This window comes from Ruditapes philippinarum, unplaced genomic scaffold (genome assembly GCF_026571515.1).
Source record: "Ruditapes philippinarum isolate M1 unplaced genomic scaffold, ASM2657151v2 ctg1480_1_1_1_1, whole genome shotgun sequence".
In the NCBI taxonomy this organism is placed as follows: Eukaryota; Metazoa; Mollusca; class Bivalvia; order Venerida; family Veneridae; genus Ruditapes; species Ruditapes philippinarum.
Window position 1 is genome coordinate 97809 of NW_026857013.1, and position 23892 is coordinate 121700.

The 23892-nt window shown below is 31.2% G+C and overlaps 1 protein-coding gene across 1 annotated transcript in view; it reads right to left on the reverse strand.

The window, feature by feature from the left end:
• LOC132748459 (hemicentin-1-like) overlaps nucleotides 1–23892 on the reverse strand; it is a 41883-nt gene that overhangs the window by 16706 nt on the left and 1285 nt on the right. Inside the window, exons 2-12 of the mRNA XM_060738080.1 lie at nucleotides 16900–17238; nucleotides 15609–15935; nucleotides 14993–15277; nucleotides 5513–5818; nucleotides 4984–5262; nucleotides 4223–4534; nucleotides 3110–3388; nucleotides 2522–2818; nucleotides 1269–1571; nucleotides 828–957; nucleotides 401–450 (exon numbers count right to left, since the gene is read on the reverse strand). Coding sequence (XP_060594063.1) covers nucleotides 401–450; nucleotides 828–957; nucleotides 1269–1571; nucleotides 2522–2818; nucleotides 3110–3388; nucleotides 4223–4534; nucleotides 4984–5262; nucleotides 5513–5818; nucleotides 14993–15277; nucleotides 15609–15935; nucleotides 16900–17238 — 2907 coding nt within the window. The remainder of the gene's footprint in view (nucleotides 1–400; nucleotides 451–827; nucleotides 958–1268; nucleotides 1572–2521; nucleotides 2819–3109; nucleotides 3389–4222; nucleotides 4535–4983; nucleotides 5263–5512; nucleotides 5819–14992; nucleotides 15278–15608; nucleotides 15936–16899; nucleotides 17239–23892) is intronic.

Genomic DNA, 23892 nt, shown 5'->3' on the forward strand with positions numbered 1-23892 from the left:
ACTTGTTCCTAAGAAACATTTCTTATTATTGTTTTAAAACTATCATGTGAAGCCAAAATTATTTTGCTATACTAGTCGTCTACATTTCATATAAGCATGATAGCAATAAAAAGAGTATGTCTTTAAAATGAAAAATATTGTGGAATATAGACGGCTTAGATAAACTCTTCACAATAGTTTTTGGTTTCTTCGAAGTGTTCGATAAAATTGTTCATAAACGTTTAGGCTTTTGTTGTTTAGTTTTCAACAGCAAACAGAATGGTGAATACGCAATGTAAATTTATTAAAAGCTTAAACATAGAAAAGTTTAAGGAAGTGCATATAAATAAAATAACTAGAAAATACGGTTAAGAAATTTTTCTTCCCATTAAAAACACCTACAAAAGGTAAATTAACTTACCTGTATAGGGTACGTTTTGGTAAATCAGCTTGTCAGGTACACCTGTGTTTCTGTAAAGCATATGCATACATTAAAGCTTTGTTTTAGTTGCTGTTGAACTTTACAATACTCATATCATGATATTAAAAGATTTTAAAAGAGAAAAGGTTATCAAGGGGTAGCAACGTAAAACATATACCAAGTCACGCCCAATGGAAAACATAAAAAAATCCAAATTGCAGAAACTTTATTATTTATTACTTTTCTGAGCATGTTTATTTAACTTACTTATGTACGTCCATGTATTTATCTCATACTCTGTCATTTTCCGACGTAATATTTTGATATCATCAGTAAAATATAAAAGATGAACGAGCATACACGAGTACTTTAAACAATTAAACATGCATGCAATCTACAAATAGTTCATAACCGTTACGTGTTTTACCTTTTTCTATACAAAATGATACCTATGACTAAGACAGTTGTAATAATAATTATTATAACTACGGGTAACCCAGCAACGAGCCCATAATTGACTGATGGATTTGAAGAGTCAGATGCCGGTGCTTCCATTCCTACAACATGAATATGGCAAATATTGAGGTATGATTTGCCATTTTTCAAGTAGAAGATTAAAATTGAAACTCCCAAACAAAACGTCACAGCATGCTACTCTTAATTCCAACTTTGAGAACTTTATTGTTTTAAAGAAATTGTTTATTTTTATTTATTAATAACATAAATATGATATTCAAACATTTGTTGTCATTGTCTTCAATTATTGCATAAAATATTTATAAAACCATAAAACTTTAGTGCCTTGAGTATGTCTTTATGCTTAATTTAAGACAAAAATATTTATCGTGTACACTACATTACAACATACCTGCAGGCTCTATGTAGAAAACGTGTTCAAACTTTCCATAATCATTCCTAATAATAAGCTTGTATTTGCCATAGTCCTCTTTCGAAACACGAAGAATCGTGAATTGAATGTCAACACCTTCATAGGTAATATTATAGTTGTCGCTGTCATTCATAGGTATCCACGATTTCCCGTTATGTTTGTTCAACAGAATGTTGGTTGGTTCAGGATATGCTAGCACTGTGAAGTTTATACTCACGGCTTCATATTTTGATATTTTAATGTTTCTTTGTAATGGCATTGCAGGATTTTGTCTAGGTGAACCTAAAATATTTTTTTATACAATTTCAAATACCAATCTTACAGGCCATGTCATTTATAATTTTGACTTTAAAACGTGATTGCAATCATAAGAAGAGATAAAATTGAGAAGGAGTAATGAAACTCAAGAGAAGCGAAACAACATTTATATTTCATTTACTATTTTTATAAGTTTATATTACTCATATTAAGATATTTGGTCATTCACTTAGCATATGATCTTTTCGTTTAAAATATACCGTAACATAATGCTCAATCTTTCCTTCCTACGTTTAACTGAATTAATTATATAACTCGACAGTAAATCAGTGCTTTATATAAAAATAAATGATGACTGACCTACGGTTGATATATGGAATAATATAGGGTAAAATACAAATTTGCCTAAATATAAAAATACTGCCCCACTCTACAGAAATGTCCTTTGGCCGCATGAGTGATTTATTGTTCAATTTAACGCTAAAAATGTCTTATGTTCAATAACAAGGAATTCGAAAAACTTTTTATTGATGTGAAGTGAGTTGACGACATTTTTATATCACAGGGCTTAAAAAAAGAAAATACAGTCAAATAATTTAAAGTTAGTCGCTGATAAGAAAAAAATATACAAATATATAGCTCAAATATAGGATAGGCTATTATCTAGTTCTTTACTGAAAAATATATCTTTGTTGCATATTTTACTATATTAGATTCCTTAACTAACTAACACATAAACTATCGGATATTACTTATATTGTGTTCTTCGATATATTAAGTTTTTTTCTTATTTTAAATGCAAGTTGTTACCTTTCTAAAAAGGAGAATACAAAAAGGAAGACAGAAGGCGGGTGGTTAAAGTGGAAGATTGTCGAATTTGAACTCACATCTTAAAATAAATAAATATTGTCCAAGGTATGCTGCTTTAAAAACAAAAGAACTTTTTAATTAATTACCTTACGTTCAATACTCACATGTTATGAATAGTGTTATATTTCTTTCAGAAATTTCTCTTTGTTTGATCAAATTGGAACCTCTGCATGTATATACTCCTGTATGAAAACATGTTGCTTTAAATGTTACAGAAAATATTGAATGACTTTCATAAGTAGACTGTGTTACATCAAATGCTTCTGAACTGAAGATGCTCCCTTCAGGTGCTGGATTTCCCTCGATTTCACATGTCAGATTGACTAATTGATTCTCTGCTAATGTAACGCTGTGATTTGCTGTGTAGTTATTTGCTATAAAATTCAATACAGCAACTTTATCTGTAAAAGAAAGACGTAAGATTTTTGCAAATAGTGAAAATCGAAACATACAACGTAACACATGTTACGTTTTTCCATTTGCATAATATATCCTTCTTAATTGCTTTAAGGCTTAGGCAAAAAAAGTTAATTGTCAGCAAAATAAACTATTTTGAATACAGATAACAGTCTGAGATATCTCACTCATAAGTTTATATATATATCACCAACACATCATTTAGTTGAACATGAGATACAGACATAGACACGGTTAGACTGGTAATCAAAACCGATAATTGTGTTTATACTTACACAATACGTTAAGATTGATACTTTTTTTATTCTTCCCATGTTTTGTTAAACCGCCTGTCATTATCATGGTGTTGTTGACCGCACACGTATATGTCATACTGTCTGTTCTTGAAACGTTTTCTAATGTAAAGTTTGATCCGAGCCATTGTTTCCCATCTTTGTTTCTTGTCCACATAATATGTGTCTGGTGAGGATTTCCGTCTATAACCGGACATGCAAATCCGACATTTGTTCCTTCCTCCGCTGTTATGCTATTCATATGTCCAATTTCTGGAGAAACTGAAATTGTTCAAATGAAACCGACATATTACATTTTTCACAGCCGTTTACAGTCTGTTCATTTTTATTTTAAAGTTAATTTCCATAAAACCCAAATTAAAGCATCTATCCCACACATTGTAGTCAAAATGGTTTTCAAATAAAATGTCATCAAAAGATAAACTTTTCACCCAGACTTGTACATTTGTATGTAAGAAGGTGGTTAATGCAGCTCTTGTCTGTCAACGGAAATATCTAATTAATTTTGTTCATAGTGACTTAAAGTATAAAAACATCCGTTAACTTCTTGCAGGTAGATCAGTTGGTTGCGTAAAGAACAAATATGCCATAAATGCACAATATATCATAATACAATTATGTCTATAAAAAGTGACAAAAAGAACATACATGTTAACAGATGTGACAATAGGGTTGTTTATATCTGTGTCAAGTGAATTATAACAAACGTTAGGTCACAGCCACTGAATGGAAACTTAATATTTCACTTATATGCATTTTAATAACTTTAAACCAATTATCGATTATTTTAAGAACCGTTGATATGGGTGGGAGAGGAGCGTTAAAACATGGTATGTGATTACTTATATATGGCAATAATTAAAAATCTTCCTTATTTATAGATATTTGATAATGAGTTAAATCTTTTTAGTAAAAAATAATATTCATTTACGTGATAGTTTAGATCACGAAAGCTTATTTAATGAATCGCACATGACTGTATATTTGGACTTCGTTCACCACTAAAAGATAACATAGGATCAATCATATCAGAATTACAAGAAATATTGTCAAGGTAATTTGTCGAAAATAAAAACAATAAGTATGTAATGTTACATAGTTTTTCTATCGAGATTGTTCTATTGTTGTTCCCTGTCATTGAATTCCCTTCAGTTGAAATCATTGTATTTCTGACAAAGCAGGTGATTTCCTCTGTGCCGTTCCTTGTTAAGCCAGGACTCTGTATAACTGAATCATTTGACATCGTCATTGGATCCCATGAATAACTTGGCATAGGTAAGCTATTGGCTTTGCATGACATAGTAAAAGGAGTATGTTCAAAAACAAGTAACTTGTCCGTGACTGTTATATTTACAACATCTGATTTTGATATGGAGACAAGAAATATTGTCGGCTTGTCCGGAGGATCTGTTGGTGAATGAAAGTTATTGATATAGTTATAAAACAGATAACCAATTAATATTTTTCAATCAAGAACTTTAGTCAATTTTTCATTATAACATATAGTAATATGACTATTTTTAGATGTTTTCTATTTTAATATTTCAGATGTATAACTATATTATTTCATCCAATCATTTCATATTATGATTTCTAGAAAATGACGTACTTCATTTACTGAAAAAAATTACAAAACCCGGTACCTAAAGGTTTTTAAAATGTGTTTCTCTTTAATTCATATACCATTTATATGTGACAAAACCGTTTTCATAATTGTATTGGTAGAATGGCAAAGTGTTTTGTTGTTATTTTTTAAATAACGGCTGTTTGAAAAACAAAAATATTTGCTTATTTCAAAAGTGTTCTTTTTTCTATGATTTTTTGTCTTTTTTTCAATAAAAACACAAGATACATACACAATACTGTCATATGTACATTCTTGCGTGCTGATCCATGTCGTTTTAAATTTCCAGTCATTACCATTGTGTTGTTTGCAATACATGTATATCTCATAGAATCGTTTCGAGAAACGTTATGAATTGTAAACGAACTGCTAAACCAGCGCTTGTCATCTAATTCCCTCGTCCATGAAAAGGTCGTATTGGTTGGATTACCATTTGTAATTAGACATTTCAACACAACTCCTAACCCTTCTATTACTATCTTATCGGCCATTGTATTTATCTTAGGCGGATCTAAAGAAATCGGGTAATACAGTTAAATATCTGATATAAAAATGCATGGTTACTAGAAAAAATTAAGCAGAGCAATATTCAAACTCGATTGTTTTTTTTAAATATAGCTCATTGTTTTATACAATATAAAGGTGTCAATCTACCTGGTAGATTTAACGGTATATAATAGTTATGTAATGTCTTTATAGTTTAAGTAAATTAAAACACTATTAAAATTAAAAACAATCATATAAATCAAATCTTTTTTTACACAGAATTTCCACAGTCACACTTCTGTTGACGTTCACTGTTTCTTGTATTTGATTAGTGAAATTCATAGCGTTTGTTGCATGACAAGTTTCCGTATAGTTCCGCCGTGTGTGTGGGTTTATTATCACGATAGTTGAAATGGTTGAACTTTCCATTCCTGTCCATTTATATGATGGTTCTGGGTTGCTGCTTGCTTCACATATTAATGTATAAGTTTCATTTTCTATGACGTAGATAGTTGTGTCAACTGTGATACGATTGGTAAGTTCAGAATGTTCAAATTTGATGCTGTCAATAGTCGGCGGGTCTTGAAAAGATAAAAAGGCAAGGTGTCGGGCGTGAATTATATTAAATTATAATTATTATATACGAGAAACGATCCACAATTACTCGAAATTAAATTATAGATTCATTCAAATATATTTGAAGTTTATATTAGAAATATATAAATGTGTAAAATTTCTACTTTCAGATAAAACTCAAACTGTAATAAAGCTAATTATGAACTAAGCAATAATAGTTATGCACATACAGCGCAATCATTATACACTTCTAATAAGTGTGCATGTATAAATATCTTATAATCTGAGTCAATATTGACCCTGTCATGCTGGAATTTTCGATATACAAAGGTGAGAGACTTAGTATGATATTCCATTCATTTAAATTCATAACAAACACAAATTTAACATACATGCCCAATAAATGTGATGATGTGTAAAAAGTAAATGTCGCAAAATAATTGCATCTGTGATTTATATTCTTAAAGGGACTCCACTGAGGTTTTTTGACATTGCAGGACAGGCAATGATTTTTTGAAATTATTACACCATTTGATGTAGATATATACCAATAACTGATGAGCAAAATTATTTCAGATCATTAGCTCGCTCCGTTTTTCCAGTATAATTATTATGATAGTGAAAAATGTCCTAAAATTGAAAAGCAAGTAAACGCTTTTCACTCAAATCAAAATGAGAATAGCACAAACATATGATTTTTAATGTATTTCTTGTAAATTTGTTAATAATTTTATTATTATATTTTTTTATTCGTCTGTTTTAAGTGCTCATGTTTATCTATGCGATTTTTTAGGGTCTTTAACCTTAGTGGAGTTCCTTTAATCTACGTACACCTACATTGACTTTAATAACAACATGGCAGTTATAGTTATCGTTGTACATTTAATTTTGAGATAAAATTTAGTCTTAAGAAATTTTGACTCATTACTTGGCGATGGTCTGTTGCACTCCACAGGGAAGTTCAGGACAATTTTTGTCACTAACAATGTGCTCTTAAATGGAAATATCAGCGCCGAATATAACCAATACGACGAGCTTCAAACTACGGTTTTATCAATATCTAAAGAACAACATATGATTGCAGTTTCATCATGATGTCTTGCAAGCACATATCCAGAGCGCCATTATTTCTAAACAACTTCAACGTAATGGAATATCACAAAAATATCTAGACATAAATATAATAGAAGCTATACAGTAATAAGATAAAAGCTATACGGGATAAAATTAACCGCCATATAAATGTTTTGGTACAATGTCACAACCCATCGCCTATGAATATGCAAAACCTCTCCAAAAGTAAATAAATCTACCCAAATATTATGGAAAATATTGCGACAACGCTGCCGGGTTAGAATAAGGGTGGGCATACGATATTAGAATAATTTTCACAGATACATTTATTTTGCGACATTGGCTTTTTAACTCAATATCACATTCATTGGGCATGGTTATTACATTAGTGTTTCTCGTGAAATTTAATACATGGAATATCATAGCATGTCTCTCAACTGTATTTAATGAAAATTTCAGCACGATCGCACCAAAATTGACACATATGTGAAACCGTTAATACATGCACACTAATAAGATTTGTGAAGTGTTATTGGCCGTCATGTGAACCCCCAGCTGTGTAATATGACTCATGGTGGTCATTAATGTCTCACTCGAGTAAAATGAGATGTTGTTTACAAGATTTTTTTTCAGTTTTAACCATTTAATTTGGAACATTTTTATAGAGGACTATTTATATAAAATTTCATCAAAATCGATTTTGTTTAAAGACTTTTGTACCTTTAGCTCCGATAGCCATTTTGTTTAGCAGACCGGAGCTATTTTTATATATGTGTGGTTTAAAGGTATTTTGTATTTTTAGTTCTGGCAGACATTTTATGCAGGGCACCAATGCAATTTAACTACTATAGTTACAGACTGCCCAATGATCATTTCTATAAAGTTTTATCAAAATATATCGAACGGTTTATGACGTTTGAGCAATTTGTTTATAGAAAACGTAAAGTTGCTAACGACGGACGACAGACAACGGACAACGGAGGCCGGACACAGGGGTATCACAATAGCTCATATTGAGTGAGTTCAAGTAAGCTTAAATAAAAAAACAATCCGAATATAGCTTATTTGGGGTAAAACAAAAGTGTTACGAATCAAATAAGTTGTTTAACATTGGACTTTATAATATGGCACTCAATTTTGACGAGCCGCATAGCTAGAAGAAAAAACATGACATGCCATTATTTAGAATTCATAAAATACAAGAAATGCAAAGCATTAAAAGACGTCAAAAAAGCAGCAAGTGAAGATGGACTAGTAGACATCTGATGACCAGATATTCTTATAAACTTTTTAATGGTTAATTGGTTTTTACCAGAATTGAATATCATTTATGAATAGGCGGACAAAAGACATTGTTCATCATGAACTTTGGTAGGCATGCTAACTATTAGAAAATTAAATGTTTTTTGTTGTTTTTTTTTAATCACGGGAACTTGAAATTCTATCAATATTAACGATAATATTCAAAATATACAGGTCTATAATATCCAAAATACGCCCCTATATAAGTTTATGTATACTACTTTGGGGGTATTTTTGGATATTACCATTAATATTGGTTATTTGATAGAATTTCAAGTTCATGTGGTATTTTCTTTGTAACATACAAAATTGTAGTCAAAATGAACAAAGTCTGTTAAATGATTTATTTGGAGGTCAATCTACTATTTTAATGAACTACTTCAAACGCCTCGTCTGAAAATCTCGTCTGACCTACCAGTATGTTTACATTCCTGTCAATAAACGCAAACCAAACTATGTTACAATTGCAGACAAAAGTTTCTGTTGTTAAAATATCACAATATTCGGCAAATCAACTTTCCTCGCAAACTACTCTTCAAATAAAATAAAAAGAACAGCAACACTTCGGAAAATCATATACCCTTGAATGACAGAGGAATAAGTTTACTCTCGGCGGTTAGCAAAGTATATTCAGCTGTGTTAAATAATAGACTAAAGAAACATTTAGAAGATCAAGAGTTACTTGTTTAATGAGCAGAACAGATTTCGTTCAAAACGGTCGTGTGAGGACCATGTTTATACCTCATGTACTATTATTAGAAATAGACTTTTGAGTAAACTTGATACATTTGGAACTTTTATTGATATAAAAAAGGCATTTGACTTTGTCAATAGGGATGTTCTTTTGTATAAACTTTTGTCTAATAGTATAAATGGAAAATTTTATAACTCGATTAAGGCTATTTTGACGGATACATCGTCTTGTGTTAAGTTAAACGGTATGCTAACAGACTGGTTCCCGACTCTGTCTGGCGTAAAGCAAGGAGACAGCGGATCGCCAACTATCTTTGCTTACTTCATAAACGATCTAGCTGAAGGTTTAAAGACTCTTAACAAAGGTGTACAGTTTAATAATGATATACTTTGTTGTTTGTTTTATGCTGATGACATATTATTGTTGTCTGAGAATGAACAAGATATGCAAGACATGTTAGATTATGTTCATGAATAGTGTCGGAAATGGCGACTTATTATTAATAATGAAAAGTCAAAGGTTGGGCATTTCTGAAATTAGGGTAAAAATAGAAGTAATTTTCAATTTAGAATAGGCGATTGTTTTGTATTGTTTACGGATATGTATAAATATTTGGGTGTTAATTTACATGAGCACTTAGATTTTACTCATACTGCCGAATTGTTGTCTAAATCTGGTGGCCGAGCACTTGGTGCAATTATTTCTAAAGTACATAATTATAAAGATGTTGGCTTTAAAACATTTACTAAAATGTATTATTCATGTGTTGTTCCTGTAACAGATTACTGTTTCTCAATATGGGGCTTTAAATATTATAACAAAATTGATATGACGCAAAACAGAGCAATAAGATATTTTATGGATGTGCATAAATTTGCACCATTATAAGCAATAAATGGTGATATGGGTTGGATTTCCACTGAACATAGACGTTGGGTTAACATTTTACGATTTTGGAATCGACTTGTAAATATGCCGGACGATAGACTTCCAAAAAAAATGTTCTCCTATGACTACAATTGTTTCGGAAAAACATGGTGCTATGATGTAAAGACTATATTGCAACAAATTCAAATGTCACATTACTATGAAAACAAGTTACCTGTAAATCTAAATGATGTTGAAGATGCATTGTTTGTTAAATATAAAACGGATTGATGTAATAATGTTAGAAATGTTGCCAAACCTATAACATATATTGAATTTAAACAACATTATAATACTGACAAGTATTTGCTTTCGTCATTAACTAAGATTGAACGGTCTCATTTAGCCCAATTCCGATGTGGTACACTTCCATTAAAGATAGAAACGGGAAGATATGTCGGTTTAAATGTAAACGAAAGATTTTGTCACTTTTTTCCAGTTAATGTTGTAGAAGATGAGACTCATTTTCTTTTAAACTGCATTAAATATAATGACTTACGAGAGAACCTTTTATCAAAATGTAAAGATAGAAATCCTGATTTTGAACATATGTCTGAAGTAAATAAGTTAGTATATGCTGTCAATTATCAGTATGTGCATGTTGCTAAATTTTTAGTCGAAGCTGAACAGAAGAAGGATGTCTCTCTACAGAAATTAATTTAAAAAATGTTGTAAATGTATTTGCTCTAATGATATGTACATGAATGACAACTGTATATGTATCATATATGTGATTTGATACCGAAAGTAATTGGGAAAAAATGTAAACTTGTATACTTCCTATTTCTCTTATAATGCAGATGTTATTATGTCCAAGAACATTTTAATCACTATTTGCTCGTGCATGTATATAATTAGTTAATATCTCAATTATGTTATAAATTGTATATTTTTGAAACTGATTAAATAATTAAGTGACTTGTAGGCCCAACGTGGACGGGTGTTGTAAAAAAATATGTATCGTTATTATGTATGTACATAACACAATGTCACTATAATAAAATTTACTTATCTTATCTTATCTTATCTTTTTAATAAACCACTGTATACTACAAAATGATTAATAAAAAACCGAAGAGCGCGATTAATTGACGGAAAAGATAATTTCATTTGAATATGATTGCATTACGAAATTCTCCAGTTCCCTAGTCATTGTACATATCGCGACATTTCATTTTTAATAATTAAACACCCGCATACCAATCAGAATGATCAGCTATTTTGACCGACGTGTGTTTACATTCCTATCAATAAACCCAAAACACCTCGTGTTAAAACTGGCGACAAAAGTTTCTGTTGTTAAAATGGCACAGTTTTCAACAGATCAACAACCCACTCAAACTACCATAAAATTGATTGCCTTGAAACAAAATAGAATCCACTTCTTACAGCAAAACAAATGGATAATTAGGGTCAATTATAATATTCTCGGTAAAAACTGTAAAAAAAGTGCAATCAGGGCCGTAAAACAATTAATTTACCGGGAAAATAAACTTACGGAAAAGTTTCAGAATGTTAATACTATTATATAAACATTCAGAAAAAACTCGTCTGCCTAAGTTTAGTCTTTAAATCATGTTTTATTTAGATAGATTTTTAAAAATCTCAATTTATTGTTTAATATGTCCTGCAATTTTTTTCAGTTCGTTATGTATAACCATAGCGCTACACGAATAACCATTTCGTTTAAACAACCATTTCACCAATCGGAACGTCCTAAAAGTTGCTATTGCCTTTTAACAAAATCTGAATTCATTCCATAAAGGGCGTTGCGCTTCAGCGCGGACGCCGATAATCAATTTTCCCCTATACTTAAACAAGAAGTATCTTTAAAAAAAGATACTCGGTCGAAGAAAAACTAGTTAACTTGCATATGTTAATTCTCAGTTTTCAATGCAAAGTCATACATGAATGTTAGCATAGCTTGCATAACAATGACAATAATTTTTGTAGGGTTTTTAATCTTGACAAATGGAACGCTTTAAGATAAATGTGTTTCTAAACAAAAATGATGTTTCTGTAAATGAACTCAATTTTTAACACCTACATCAACTAGGCGGTAAAACAATTGTTTTTATAAATACTTGAAATGTGCATGATGTTTGTTGCAAAACATGTTTCTGAATAGTTCTGTCGTGTTTGTGGGTTAACTATGACGACGGTTGACACATTTGAATTTTTCAACCCTGCCCATTTATAGGATGGCTCTGGTTTGCTGATTGCTTCACATACCAATGTGTAAGTTTCATTTTCTATGACTCGTATGGTGTTTTTAACGGTGGTACGTTCATTAAGGCTGGTGTGCTCAAATTTGATGCTTTCAATCGTAGGCGGGTCTTAAATAGAAAAAGCACAAACTAGATACACGCTTTAACAAGATTTACCAAGTAATTATTATGATATAAGTTATTTTGTTTTATTAAGCAGTAACTTTTTGTTTTATGTGTTTTTAAACACATTTCAATACCTCTCTTTTCATTTTATAATACTTCAATAGTTGATAAATGGTGTCGGACTCAAGTAACATGAAATAAAAAATGTTTTACTGGGTTATTTATGAACGTTTAGCCTTATTAGTTCGGCGTTAACGGCTTACAGACTACAGTTTCTTAACCGCTTTTCACACTTCTTTCTTTCTAGTTTTACACTGATAAGCCTGACAGTCTTATGGACGGAAAATCTACGGTCAAAACTTCCTATAATTTGAACGTTTTCAAAAATTAAATAGGTATAATTGTTTGTACTAACTGCATTCCAAACAATCAAAAATGTTACCTCTCTTTACACATACAAGCGGTTTCTTTAAAATGTGAAAAAACATTTCTTTGGTGGACATGTAATGCCGTTATCATAAAATGATTAATTACGTAAAATGTATAGTAGCTTATTAGTGTGTATAATTGATAAGAAAAAGCTGCGCATAGAAAGTTATTTTCCTATAAATTCCGGCAAAAAAAAAGTGTATGCATTATTTTTAATAAATTTATGTTTTATAAGTAACAATTAAATAGTACCGATTAGCTAAGCCTAAAATGCAGTAGTTCAAATACGTTTAGAAAAAACCGTAGAAATTATATAAAAAATATTTCCAATGCATTTTTATGGTGTTTTTTATTCAAACAATAGCAATTGGTGTTATGCCATTTATTTTACAGCTAATGGTTGTTGCTGTTGTCCTTCTTGTATAAAAGGTGCGTAATCTTTGCGATCTGGCCACATGCCGTTGACACTATGAGGGAATGATCACAATTGATGTAATAAATGTCGTCGCTAATTCCACATGCTGTTACATTTTTTATTAGACTGTGTGTCAGTTCCTTTTACAGCGGACTTTATAACTTTAGAAAAAGCAAACAATATATTACTTTAAGTTATTAAATTATAATATTTAACTTGATTTCTATTCGGTAGTCTGCTCAAGGATTATCCAAGAGTCCTTTCGGACTGATGGTTGTCGGAGGCTGCGTTCTATCTTATCATTTCAAAGACCAAAATTCCTCGCGTGAGCTTTGTTAGTAGTTATAAATAACATATTGAAAACCCTGTTCATCATGGCAGCGTGTAAAATATTTGTTACCGACATGTATGACCATCTTCGTCACTATCAAGGTTTTAAATCACTTAGTGTTGTTTATTAACCGTGCAAATTAAGGACATTAGGAGAGCGCTTCGTAATTTCATTTATCTCAAAGCAATTGCACTTGCGCTTGGAAAAAATGGGGAATATTGGACAGATCTAAACCACCGATGAATATAACATGCATAAACATGGGAATAGATAAATACGTAGGTTGGATAGGCAATTGTAAAGAAAACAGCCAAAATAAAAGTAAATGAACAATGCAATAGGTAGTCGCCGACAATGTGTTACTATACGGTCAATGTTTACCAATGCACCGACAATGTCGTTTTTTTCTCACTATTGGATAGTGGCCGCTTATAAAGAAATTTACCTGTGTGAAAAATATAGATTGAATATTTTTAATAGTTTTTACTTTATTTTGACGTCATCACTTTTATAACCATAAGGATGAGCTATTTATAGCTACTGTTACTTAAAATAACTTAAATATATAAGGTCAATTATTACGACGGAAACGCAACGGCCGCTGTGGTGTTATGGTTAGCATACTGGACGACCCGTAGTTCGAGTCCGGGCTGCAGCGTGCCGATCGATTGTTAGTGTGATTTTTTAGTATTCTTTCTCGCTAATGAGTTTCTTTCTTATATATGAGGTAATGTTGGCCTTTCTTCCTAACTTTGCTAGTTGATTTCACCAAACATCTATTTGGGCACCGTCCGTGTAGAACAATGCTGTTCGTTTTTGGACTTGGAAAAAGACATCGACGTCGAAAATTATTTCGATGCCTTTTTGACAAGTCTTATGAATTCAACTAGAATGTATAATAACAAATAACAGATGTTATAGTTTGATTTTATTGACTTGTCAATTATGAATACATTATAGTACTAAATTGCATATCCGTTATATAACTTAATATATAATAGACGTGTGGTTCGATCCCTACCCCTACTGTTGCCATTGTTTTAGATCTGCTCTTCCTAAAGGAAATGGCAAGTGCATGCAAAATTGTCTATATGAAACAACTAAAAACACTGTTTTGTCTCGTTTGAGATTGTAATTTACGTTATTGAAATTACTTTTTGATTCAGATCCGAGTCAATTTTAATTATTAATTCTTAAACAATGTTATTTAAAAAAGTATAGACTTTACCAAAATAATTGCAAAATCATATTAAATAAAACGAACAACATCAAAAACAATCATAGCTTTAATGATGTTGAAAATAAGAATTAGTAAATAAACATGGAACTATGCGGTTTCGATCTCACAATACGTAGAACATATAAAATTATTAACCCGTAGTTTACTCTATTGTGCTATAACTCTCAGTACAATTGTTTAATTGGCACACATTAAATTTTATCTTATCTTACTGAGTACATCTCATGAAACTTACCGAAAATATTTCGGAGATTAATATAGCGTGTACATTGACCGTATAACCAGTATTCAATTGACATGTAAATAAAATCAAACAGTACTCGCAGTTAACATATTTAGACTGTTTGTTGTAATCCATAAAAAGAACGGAAATTGTATGAAATAATAAGTCAACCTAATAACTGGGTTATATGCATATGTAAATTAAATCTTACATAATATAGCAATCCTTATAATAGCTGTATCAATCCCGGCTACCACGTGAGTTGATGTACATGTGCAAACTCTGTCTTCATCACGTTTTACCTGCCACTGTAAATTTAATCCTACCTCCTCATTACTTTCAAACTCGAATTGTGTTCCAGTGCAGTTCCATGATAGTTTTGGGGGCGGGTAACCCCCAACGATTGTGCATGTAATATTACAAGTGCTGTTTTCCTTCAATTTGTAGAAGCTGTTATTGAAAGCTTTATTAATATAAGGACCTCTATTTGGAGCATCTGGAACAATTCATTGATTTAAAATTGTCATTAAAACGACAACAAACAAAAAATAAAGGAACAATTATAAAAAAAATCATTAAGTGTGTTTTGAAATTAAAAGAGCGGGTAATATAAACCGTAAGTTGAAGCCTCTAAAATTCTCATTACAAACATTCAGATTATTATCTCGTGTAGACTATTTCAAAATGTTAAACTATATAGTACCACTTCATTTGGAAAGTTGAAATTATGCTCCAGTATAATAATTATATATCTAAAATGAAATTGCTTTCCCTAAAAATAAATTTTGTAGTTAAAAGATAAATATGTGACCAGAACTTTTACTTACAAAATACGCGAATCTTTATATTTCGAGAGACAACAGTTGATCCTACGCCATTTTTACCAATGCAAAATATTTTAGCCCCCTGTTTTTCTCTGGTGACACTTATGTTTAGCTTGCTAATAGTAGACGTATACCCTTTGTCATCAGATATGATTTCAACAGAACTAGTTGTGCTTATTGGACTTGTTTCATCTCCGATTTGCATTAACCATTGCACAGATGGTGTTGGTCTACTGTATGATGTTTTACATATAAACAGTTGATAATTATTTTCCGTTATTGTTACATTGCTATCGCTTGGCGAAGTAACTTCAATTTTTTCCACGGGAACTGAAAAAAAAGATAAAAAATAAAGAACCCGTATTTGGAATTCAGTAAAAGGGATAATAGATTACGAAAAGTTAAATTGAATTCCATTGACGTATTTAAATAGATACAATCTGAGACTCTATTTTTGTGATAATATAGTAAAATACGTTTTTATAATATGCTGTTATGCATATTTTGTACATAGTCTAATATACAACAATGTATATTATTATCTTGGTAAATATCGACATCTGAATTATTGACATTAAAGTTAAACATTTTTAAACAATTCTTATCATCGTTATCCAAGTTAAGCAATTTCAAAATAAAATCTTATTCAATTTGTGTGTCATATTGTTTTTTACTGTCATAAAATATGTATAGTTACCAGTTGACTATCTAGCATACAATTAAAATACAGTATGCACTGCATATTCTTATCATGTATTAAATAATTGCTGATATAGCTTTACGTTCATTTACCAAGTTATCAATAAAATAGAAAGAATAAAAAATAACAAAACAGCAGATTTTGCTGTAAAATGAATATCCTTTTAGTGGTATCTAGATATCTTTTAAATGCTTAATGCATATCATTGTTATATTAATAAGTTTTATAAATCAAACACTGACTAAAGTAATTTATCTGGTTTTGCAACATGCCATATAGATTCAAAACTACAAAATGCACTTCAAATGCGAGTATATGCATAAAACTATATGTTTTGTTGACCTTTAAAAGTGTCCATTGAAAGGTTAAGCAGACGGGTTATTTCAAGCGTCAGCAATAAAGCAATAAAGTTATTCAATTCGTTTTTTTTCCAGTCAGGGTTTTAAACGATATGCGCAGCTTGTATTGTAAAATTTTAACTCTATTAAAATATCAAATATCAAATTAACATTCTCTTAAAAGGTATTTACAGTTGTTAATCTCCTATGTAACATTATGAACATGTAAAATAAAGAAACAAGAAAATAAAAATACCTTTCACATTGATAACTACTCGATTACTTAACGAAAATCCCTGCTTGCACGTCCAAATGTTTTCATGTTGTGACCTATCTACTTTAATCAACGTTAAAGTGAAGCTTCCATTTATATGACAATTCCATGAATATAATAAACTGTTATTGACAAAGCCGAATGCCTGACATGTGCCGTCCTCTGATTTGTATATACGCGCCCAGATGGTACTGTTGACATTATTTATATTTATGCCCCATGCTGATACGTCACCAGTTAATAAGCATGTCAAAGCGACACTAGAATTTTCAACCACATCAACAGTCTTCGGTACAAGTTCAACTGTTTGTGTTAGTTCACCTATAAATAACAATATCATTAATATTATATCTTTATTCTTAAATAAGTTTGAATCTGACCTATACTATATATTTGATATTTTGTATATATACAACATTAACATTTCTCCACATTCAATTTCGAAATAAGTAATGAATTCTTATAACAATTAAGAACATTTACGAAATTTAAAAACGAACAATGAGACGGTTAGATGGAACTTTTAAAAGTCCATAAAGAGTTCTAAAGATTTGTTTTTGACCGGATTGTAAATATTAGAATAAAACGATAGGAGAAAATATGAGAAGAAAATAATTCATTTAAAGTACTTGGCTATAAACATTTTTAAATGTGAGCCTGCAAATATACATGTATAGTACTAAAAGGCCGATTTCATTTAACAAAGTGCATCCTTATCTTATAATTTCAATCGTGTGTGAAAGATATGATTTCGTTCTTTGTTATAGTGGGACGGTGATCATATGGTTGTTTGATTAATTTGAAGTAGATTAAATCTGGATTTGATCTACTTATCATTTTGAAAGGGATTCAAATTCCGATGGAAGAGGATTGTTCTGATATTGAATTTTTGCTGAAGGCGGGTGTACATATATAAATATGTAGAATAAATAAAATATTTATTAAGGTCAGAAGAATAATTTAAATTTACAACAACAAGATGTCATTAGGTTTTGAATTGCATCATGTTTGTTCTTCTCATTGCTTGCGCAAAATGTTAAAGCAATACTTTTAAAAACATGGTGAGGTGAATGAGGCGTTACTATAATTCGCGTACAAGAAAAATAATATTTAAAGGTTCATTCAATACATCTTATTTTTTTCCTTCGTAAAATATTAGTTGATATCTTAATTTGTAGAACAAAAACACACTTTGTGAGTTTATTTGGAATAAATCTAATTTGTTCACTGGCTTAAGTTATAACCAACCTAATGGGTACTATAAGGAACTGAGAAATTGTCAGATATAATAATTATGCCTGTAAGGACACCTTCATGAAAAATTTAGACAAACTTTACCGTACGGTAAACGAGTTATGGTAACATTTGGATGTTAGAAGGTCAATTTTTCAGAAATGATAAACCTTAAAATAATCTACGAAAAAATTTTCCCATGAAGCTTGGATAAAAACAAATCCACAAGCAAAATGATTGTTCCTAATCAAAATTTATGAAATATGACCATTTCTTACATAGAGAGCCTAAATAGAAAAATTCCAAAAATTTACCAAATTGGGGCTGTTTCCAAAGATTCCCTATTTATTTATTTATTTTTTTAAATATTGGTTGATCTTGTAAAATATTAGATACTATTTCTATGTAGTTTTGATTTTATTAAACTTTGAAAATATCAGGTACCATATATGTTTAGCCAATAAATACCTATCTTTACTATATAATTAAAATTAAATACATTTTCCGAAACTTGTGTTTTCTTGAATTGCTCTCTAAGTCTTTGTTTAATTGAATCAAAATGTGTTTTTGCCAAAAGCTAGAAGATAATTATTGAAAGATAATCGTTTCACCGATAAACACTTTCCGAACTAGCAGACAGCAGGCTATTCTTATCAACTGTGTATAGAAAGCCATGGCTGTCTTATATTGTTCTTTTTCAATTCATTTAACCATTTGGATAATATATAAGTTCACTTCGACTATATATTAATTGATATTAGTGAAAACATCTTCTTATTTAATCGGAATCCATTATATTAATCCACAGTTATTATAGTACGATACTCTTTCATAAACAGGGTTTATGATCCTTTGTAAAGTTCGTTCTACAAACAAAGAGTAGACAAGTTTGCATCACACTTATAAATTTCAGCTTTCACCTGCTTTATACGTTGAAATCAATGATACAATATATGAATATGACCAACAAGAATTTGTCATAAATAAAGGGAAGTAGATTTGCGTAAATGTGATTCTAAACAGTTACAAGTGTTCTCCCAAGTATTCTCCCTTGCAACCATTTACTAATGATTCAATTAAACAGATATTATGGTTAGTTATAATCAATACCCGTCAAAATATTAATATTAGGCTTATCGGAATATTTGGGCATTAAACTTTTTATTTATAAACCAAATTTGGAAGAAAACAATAGCTTTCAGTCCAATTACACACAAGTGAGATTTTACATTGCGACGGAATGGTGTTACATTTTTGCATACTTTGAGAAGGGTCGATTTAGATCAGCGCAGTTGTGAAAATTGAAGTTAAAGGAGAAGCGTTATAACACAAAAATTACGTTTCGTACTAAAACTTATGTTATAATATGACAGGACAAGGACTCTTAAGTCAATGTCACAGGGAAAGCAAACCAGTAAGTGTGCCAGGAATCTGACACGACGGGTCTTTATATGTCCCGCTCGTTTTTGATAATTATAATGCCTTGTACTGCAAAGTATCAACAATGAAGCCCTAAACTTGGTTATAAATATAAGGAAAGGTATTAGACATATCATAAAGTCTAGACCTCCCCCGCGATCTTGACAATCGTTTGCAACGTCGCGATATAGACCTTATTATAAATAAGTGGTCAATGGGCACAGACGTTTGAGAATAAAAAACATGTGATTTTATACAGTATTTATTTAAAACTTTTTTAGCAAAACAGTTTTCTAAGTTATATTTTCAATGTTATATGATTATGTTAGGATTTTTCCGTTATCCGTTAATACACACGATTTATCTATTTATTCAATGTATTCCGAAGTCAATGGGTTGAACTGAATGTGATGGGATTTTGAAAGAGGATCGGAAGTTATGAACCCTACAAACTCAAGATAAGTCGTGTAAAAGTATTTTAAAATGCAGGCAACATATCCTAGGGATGATGATACAGTATTCAAGTAGGAATACTGGAGTCACCCTTGTAGAAAAAGGACATCTATCAAAACAGCAGCATCATATATGGAAATAACATCACCATCTATCAAAACCACAACGCCATTTATAAAAAAAAAACATCACTTAAGAAGTGTATATAGAAGCATGGATTTATGTAATATAAATCCGTGATAGAAGGCAGTTTTTGCGTTTCATAAATATTTCAAAGAAAATGTAAGAATGATCATGTCTGTCTAATGACCATAGATCAACATGAAATTAAGAAATAATAATTTACAGTGTCTTCTTAAACTCGCATACGGTGTCATTTAATAACAAATGATCATGACTATCCAACGGATAACATTACAAATACCATCGCGAGATATATAAATACACCGGTACCATGGAGACATCAGTAGTATGGGGTTTCAGTAAAGGTACCACGTGAAATTTGTTACCATACTAATGATCCGTATCAACATCAAGAAAAGCAAGTAAAAATGCTATGATAGTAAATAAGGATCGTGAAATGGCATAATTGCAATGAATAATTTCTTGTCAGCTGTCGTACAACTATTGTAAGTCAAAGTATAGTACGTACAGGACATTCTTAAATAAACAATAAACATCATGCAATGATGATATACAACAAAATAACTGGAAAGTAGCACGAGGGTTATATAATGTTACGCATGCTTCGTATACAAAGAAACGGACACCATATACTGGAAAATCATAATCAAATAATGATAAATTTGCATCACATATAGTATGAATTTTTTTAAAAATTAGTAATCGAAATTCTTTCGGTTTAAAATCAATAAATGTCATTTCATTGCCGTAAAATACAATACAAAACGTGACAACTCAATGTTTCTTAGTTGTTTCATATCCATGTAGGCAATCTTGCAAACGCTTGACAATTTTTTTTAATTATACTTAAATATAAAGAAAGAATAAGCCTAAAAAGAATGTCAAAAGAAGGGATCGAACCTCGAAACCATCATACATAAGGTAATCACTTAACTGACTGTGCTATTGCGGATGTTACAAGAACCTATATTAAGCTAGTGGGAGTTTTCCAAACGCTAGTCATATGCTCCATATTAATTCTCGTAAAATAAACGGACAAAACCGAAGTGGGATCGGATATTTAAATGAGTGCTATAATGTATTCATATTTGATTTGACAGGTCAATATAAACAGACTATAACGGGTGTATAACACAGCCGTGTTTATATCATAACAACTGTAAGGTCACACTTAGCTCATTGAAACTGAAGATTTTTCTTCAGTTGTACAATACGCGTATCTATTAACTTGAAACAAATATGGTCATGTTATAATAATAATATCTGTCATATTTTGCGGTTCGGATCGGAATATCCGTCCCGAGGTGACCAGCCCATTGGGCGGTAACGAGGCTTGCCGAGTTACCGCCCATGGGCGGGTGACCGAGGGACGGATATTCCGATCCGAACCGCAAACATATGTCAGATATTTTTTCTTGCATATTCTACCATATTCCATTATATTTTAAATTCTTTATCTTTATTTTCAATGAAAATTTATATCATTACAACCGTAACTACTTTCATTCTACAGCGTATGAATTACAAAATCATTCATAACGGTAAAATGACGTCATCTTTATCGTGCCATTGTACAGCACGCGACTCATCTGGAACCCCCATGCCAGATGAAATTTCCGGCATGGGTAAAACTAACGGAAACGCCAGTCTGATACGCAAGAAGACACGTTCTGTGATGGAGAGGGTAGTTTTAACGACAAATAACACACCGTATTACCGGCGGCAGTGATGGCAGATCACTGCAGTGATGGCAGATATCTGAAAATTACCGATCGGTACAGGTAGGTTATAAATTTGGTTGGTTTAATTATATTACACAAATACGGCCCATTTCATTGCTATAAAACTATTGTCCATTGAATGGAGATACTGTAAGGTAATTTTGGACTCGATTTTTCCTTTTTTCAGACTATTTTGAGCAGGTTAAAAGTGAAAGCCTTAGAAAAATCCGTGAAAATGTCTGTTTTCTGTTCAAAATATCTCAAGTTTTAAGTAAATGGCAGGATTTCCTGTTATCAATATAGACGTTCATCCATTGGGGTCACGCAAGCCAAATATCTACCCCGTGAGTCTTTTCTTGAAAGTTTTACAGACGCTCAATCTTGTCCGGTCGAAGAAAAAATGCTGCCGTTGTAGGCAGATACATATTATAAATGCTGCCGTCGATGGCAGAAATACCACGAAAGTGGCTAACATTCTGACAGAAAATCAAGTTCAATCTTTTATCAATTCCTCTTTTCTTTGCGTCCTTTTAGTCGGAATTGAGACGTTAAACTATCATTTCTAATATTTTCTCAAGATAGAAAAAGTATTAATGCGGTGTGTGCATCGAAAAAAGCTTTTTAGTAACATGCAGTTACAATACAAAAAGTGATGATTTAGTACGACAAAATTTCACTATAAATAGAGAAATGAACATGAAAAACTTCATTTTTCTATATTCATGCATGTGTGCTTGATCTGTTCATATGAATTGAAAGGTCAAAAAAGAGAAAAAGAATATAACAAATCAAAAAATTCTAGTTTTTTTCCTATAAATACAGGATTTATTTTCATCTTGTGATATGAATCATCGAAAGGTTCATCTTTATAAGTTGTCATGGTTACAACTAAAATGAATGAAAAAAATATATAGTTAAATGGGAGCACGTGATGTTAGAACTGTTGTTAATAGTTTAGCATAGTAAATGTAATTCAAAGGCAAACTACAACGCTATTACAAACATGAAAATTTAAAGAAATGAATCCACGTTGTCGTGTTTTATCAAGAACTTGATAATATAGGAAAATATTTGAACTGTCAATAATATTATATTTCCATTTTACATTAACATACATTGTTTTATGATACACTGATGCCAGTTGCGAGGTTAATAGTCTCCCCTTTATTACATCAATTTAATAATTTATAATCTGCGCCGATTAAGTAAATTTCAGCCTTTATTTGTCATAAAGCGATGAACATTATTACCTCGAGAAAATAATGTCATATGCTAGCAAATGAATATCCACTTACAGAAGTTACTTTAAAAAGGGAGTGCGCTGCTAAACTTAAGATACATATAGTATTGTATGCATGTAACTGACAGACACAACAGATCAAGCACACATGCATGAATATAGAAAAAATGAAGTTTTTCATGTTCATTTCTCTATTTATAGTGAAATTTTGTGGTACTAAATCATAACTTTTTGTATTGTAACTGCATGTTGCTAATAAGCTTTTTTTCGATGCACATACCGCATAAATGAAAAAAATCAAAAAATCTACAAAACAAGCAATTTTTCTTCAAAATTATATGTGAGGCCATGTTTTAACATGGAAAAACGCGTTTTTGGGTAAAATCGTTTTTTTTTCATCATTTTCTGTTAACCCATTACCAGATATATACGCCTTTCTACGCCTTTTTCACCCTCCCCCACCTCCTTTTTTGCTTTCTCAAATGGTGAAAAAATGCCTTATTTAGGCCCCCAAACACTTGTTTTTGTTTGATAAATGTTGTTTAAAAAATTGACCACTTTTTCGGCGCGGCCCCCCCCCACCCCCATCCAAAAGATACATCAGGGGGTTGCCAGAAGGGGGATGTGCCCCCTTCTGTTTGGGGGGTTTGAAGGGGGGCTGAGTCCCCCTCATCGCCAAGAAAACTTTGGACTTGTGGGAGGCTAAAAATGGCCCCAGGTCGATCATAAGGTAACGTGTAACCAATGCTGAAAAGCCTTTGACTA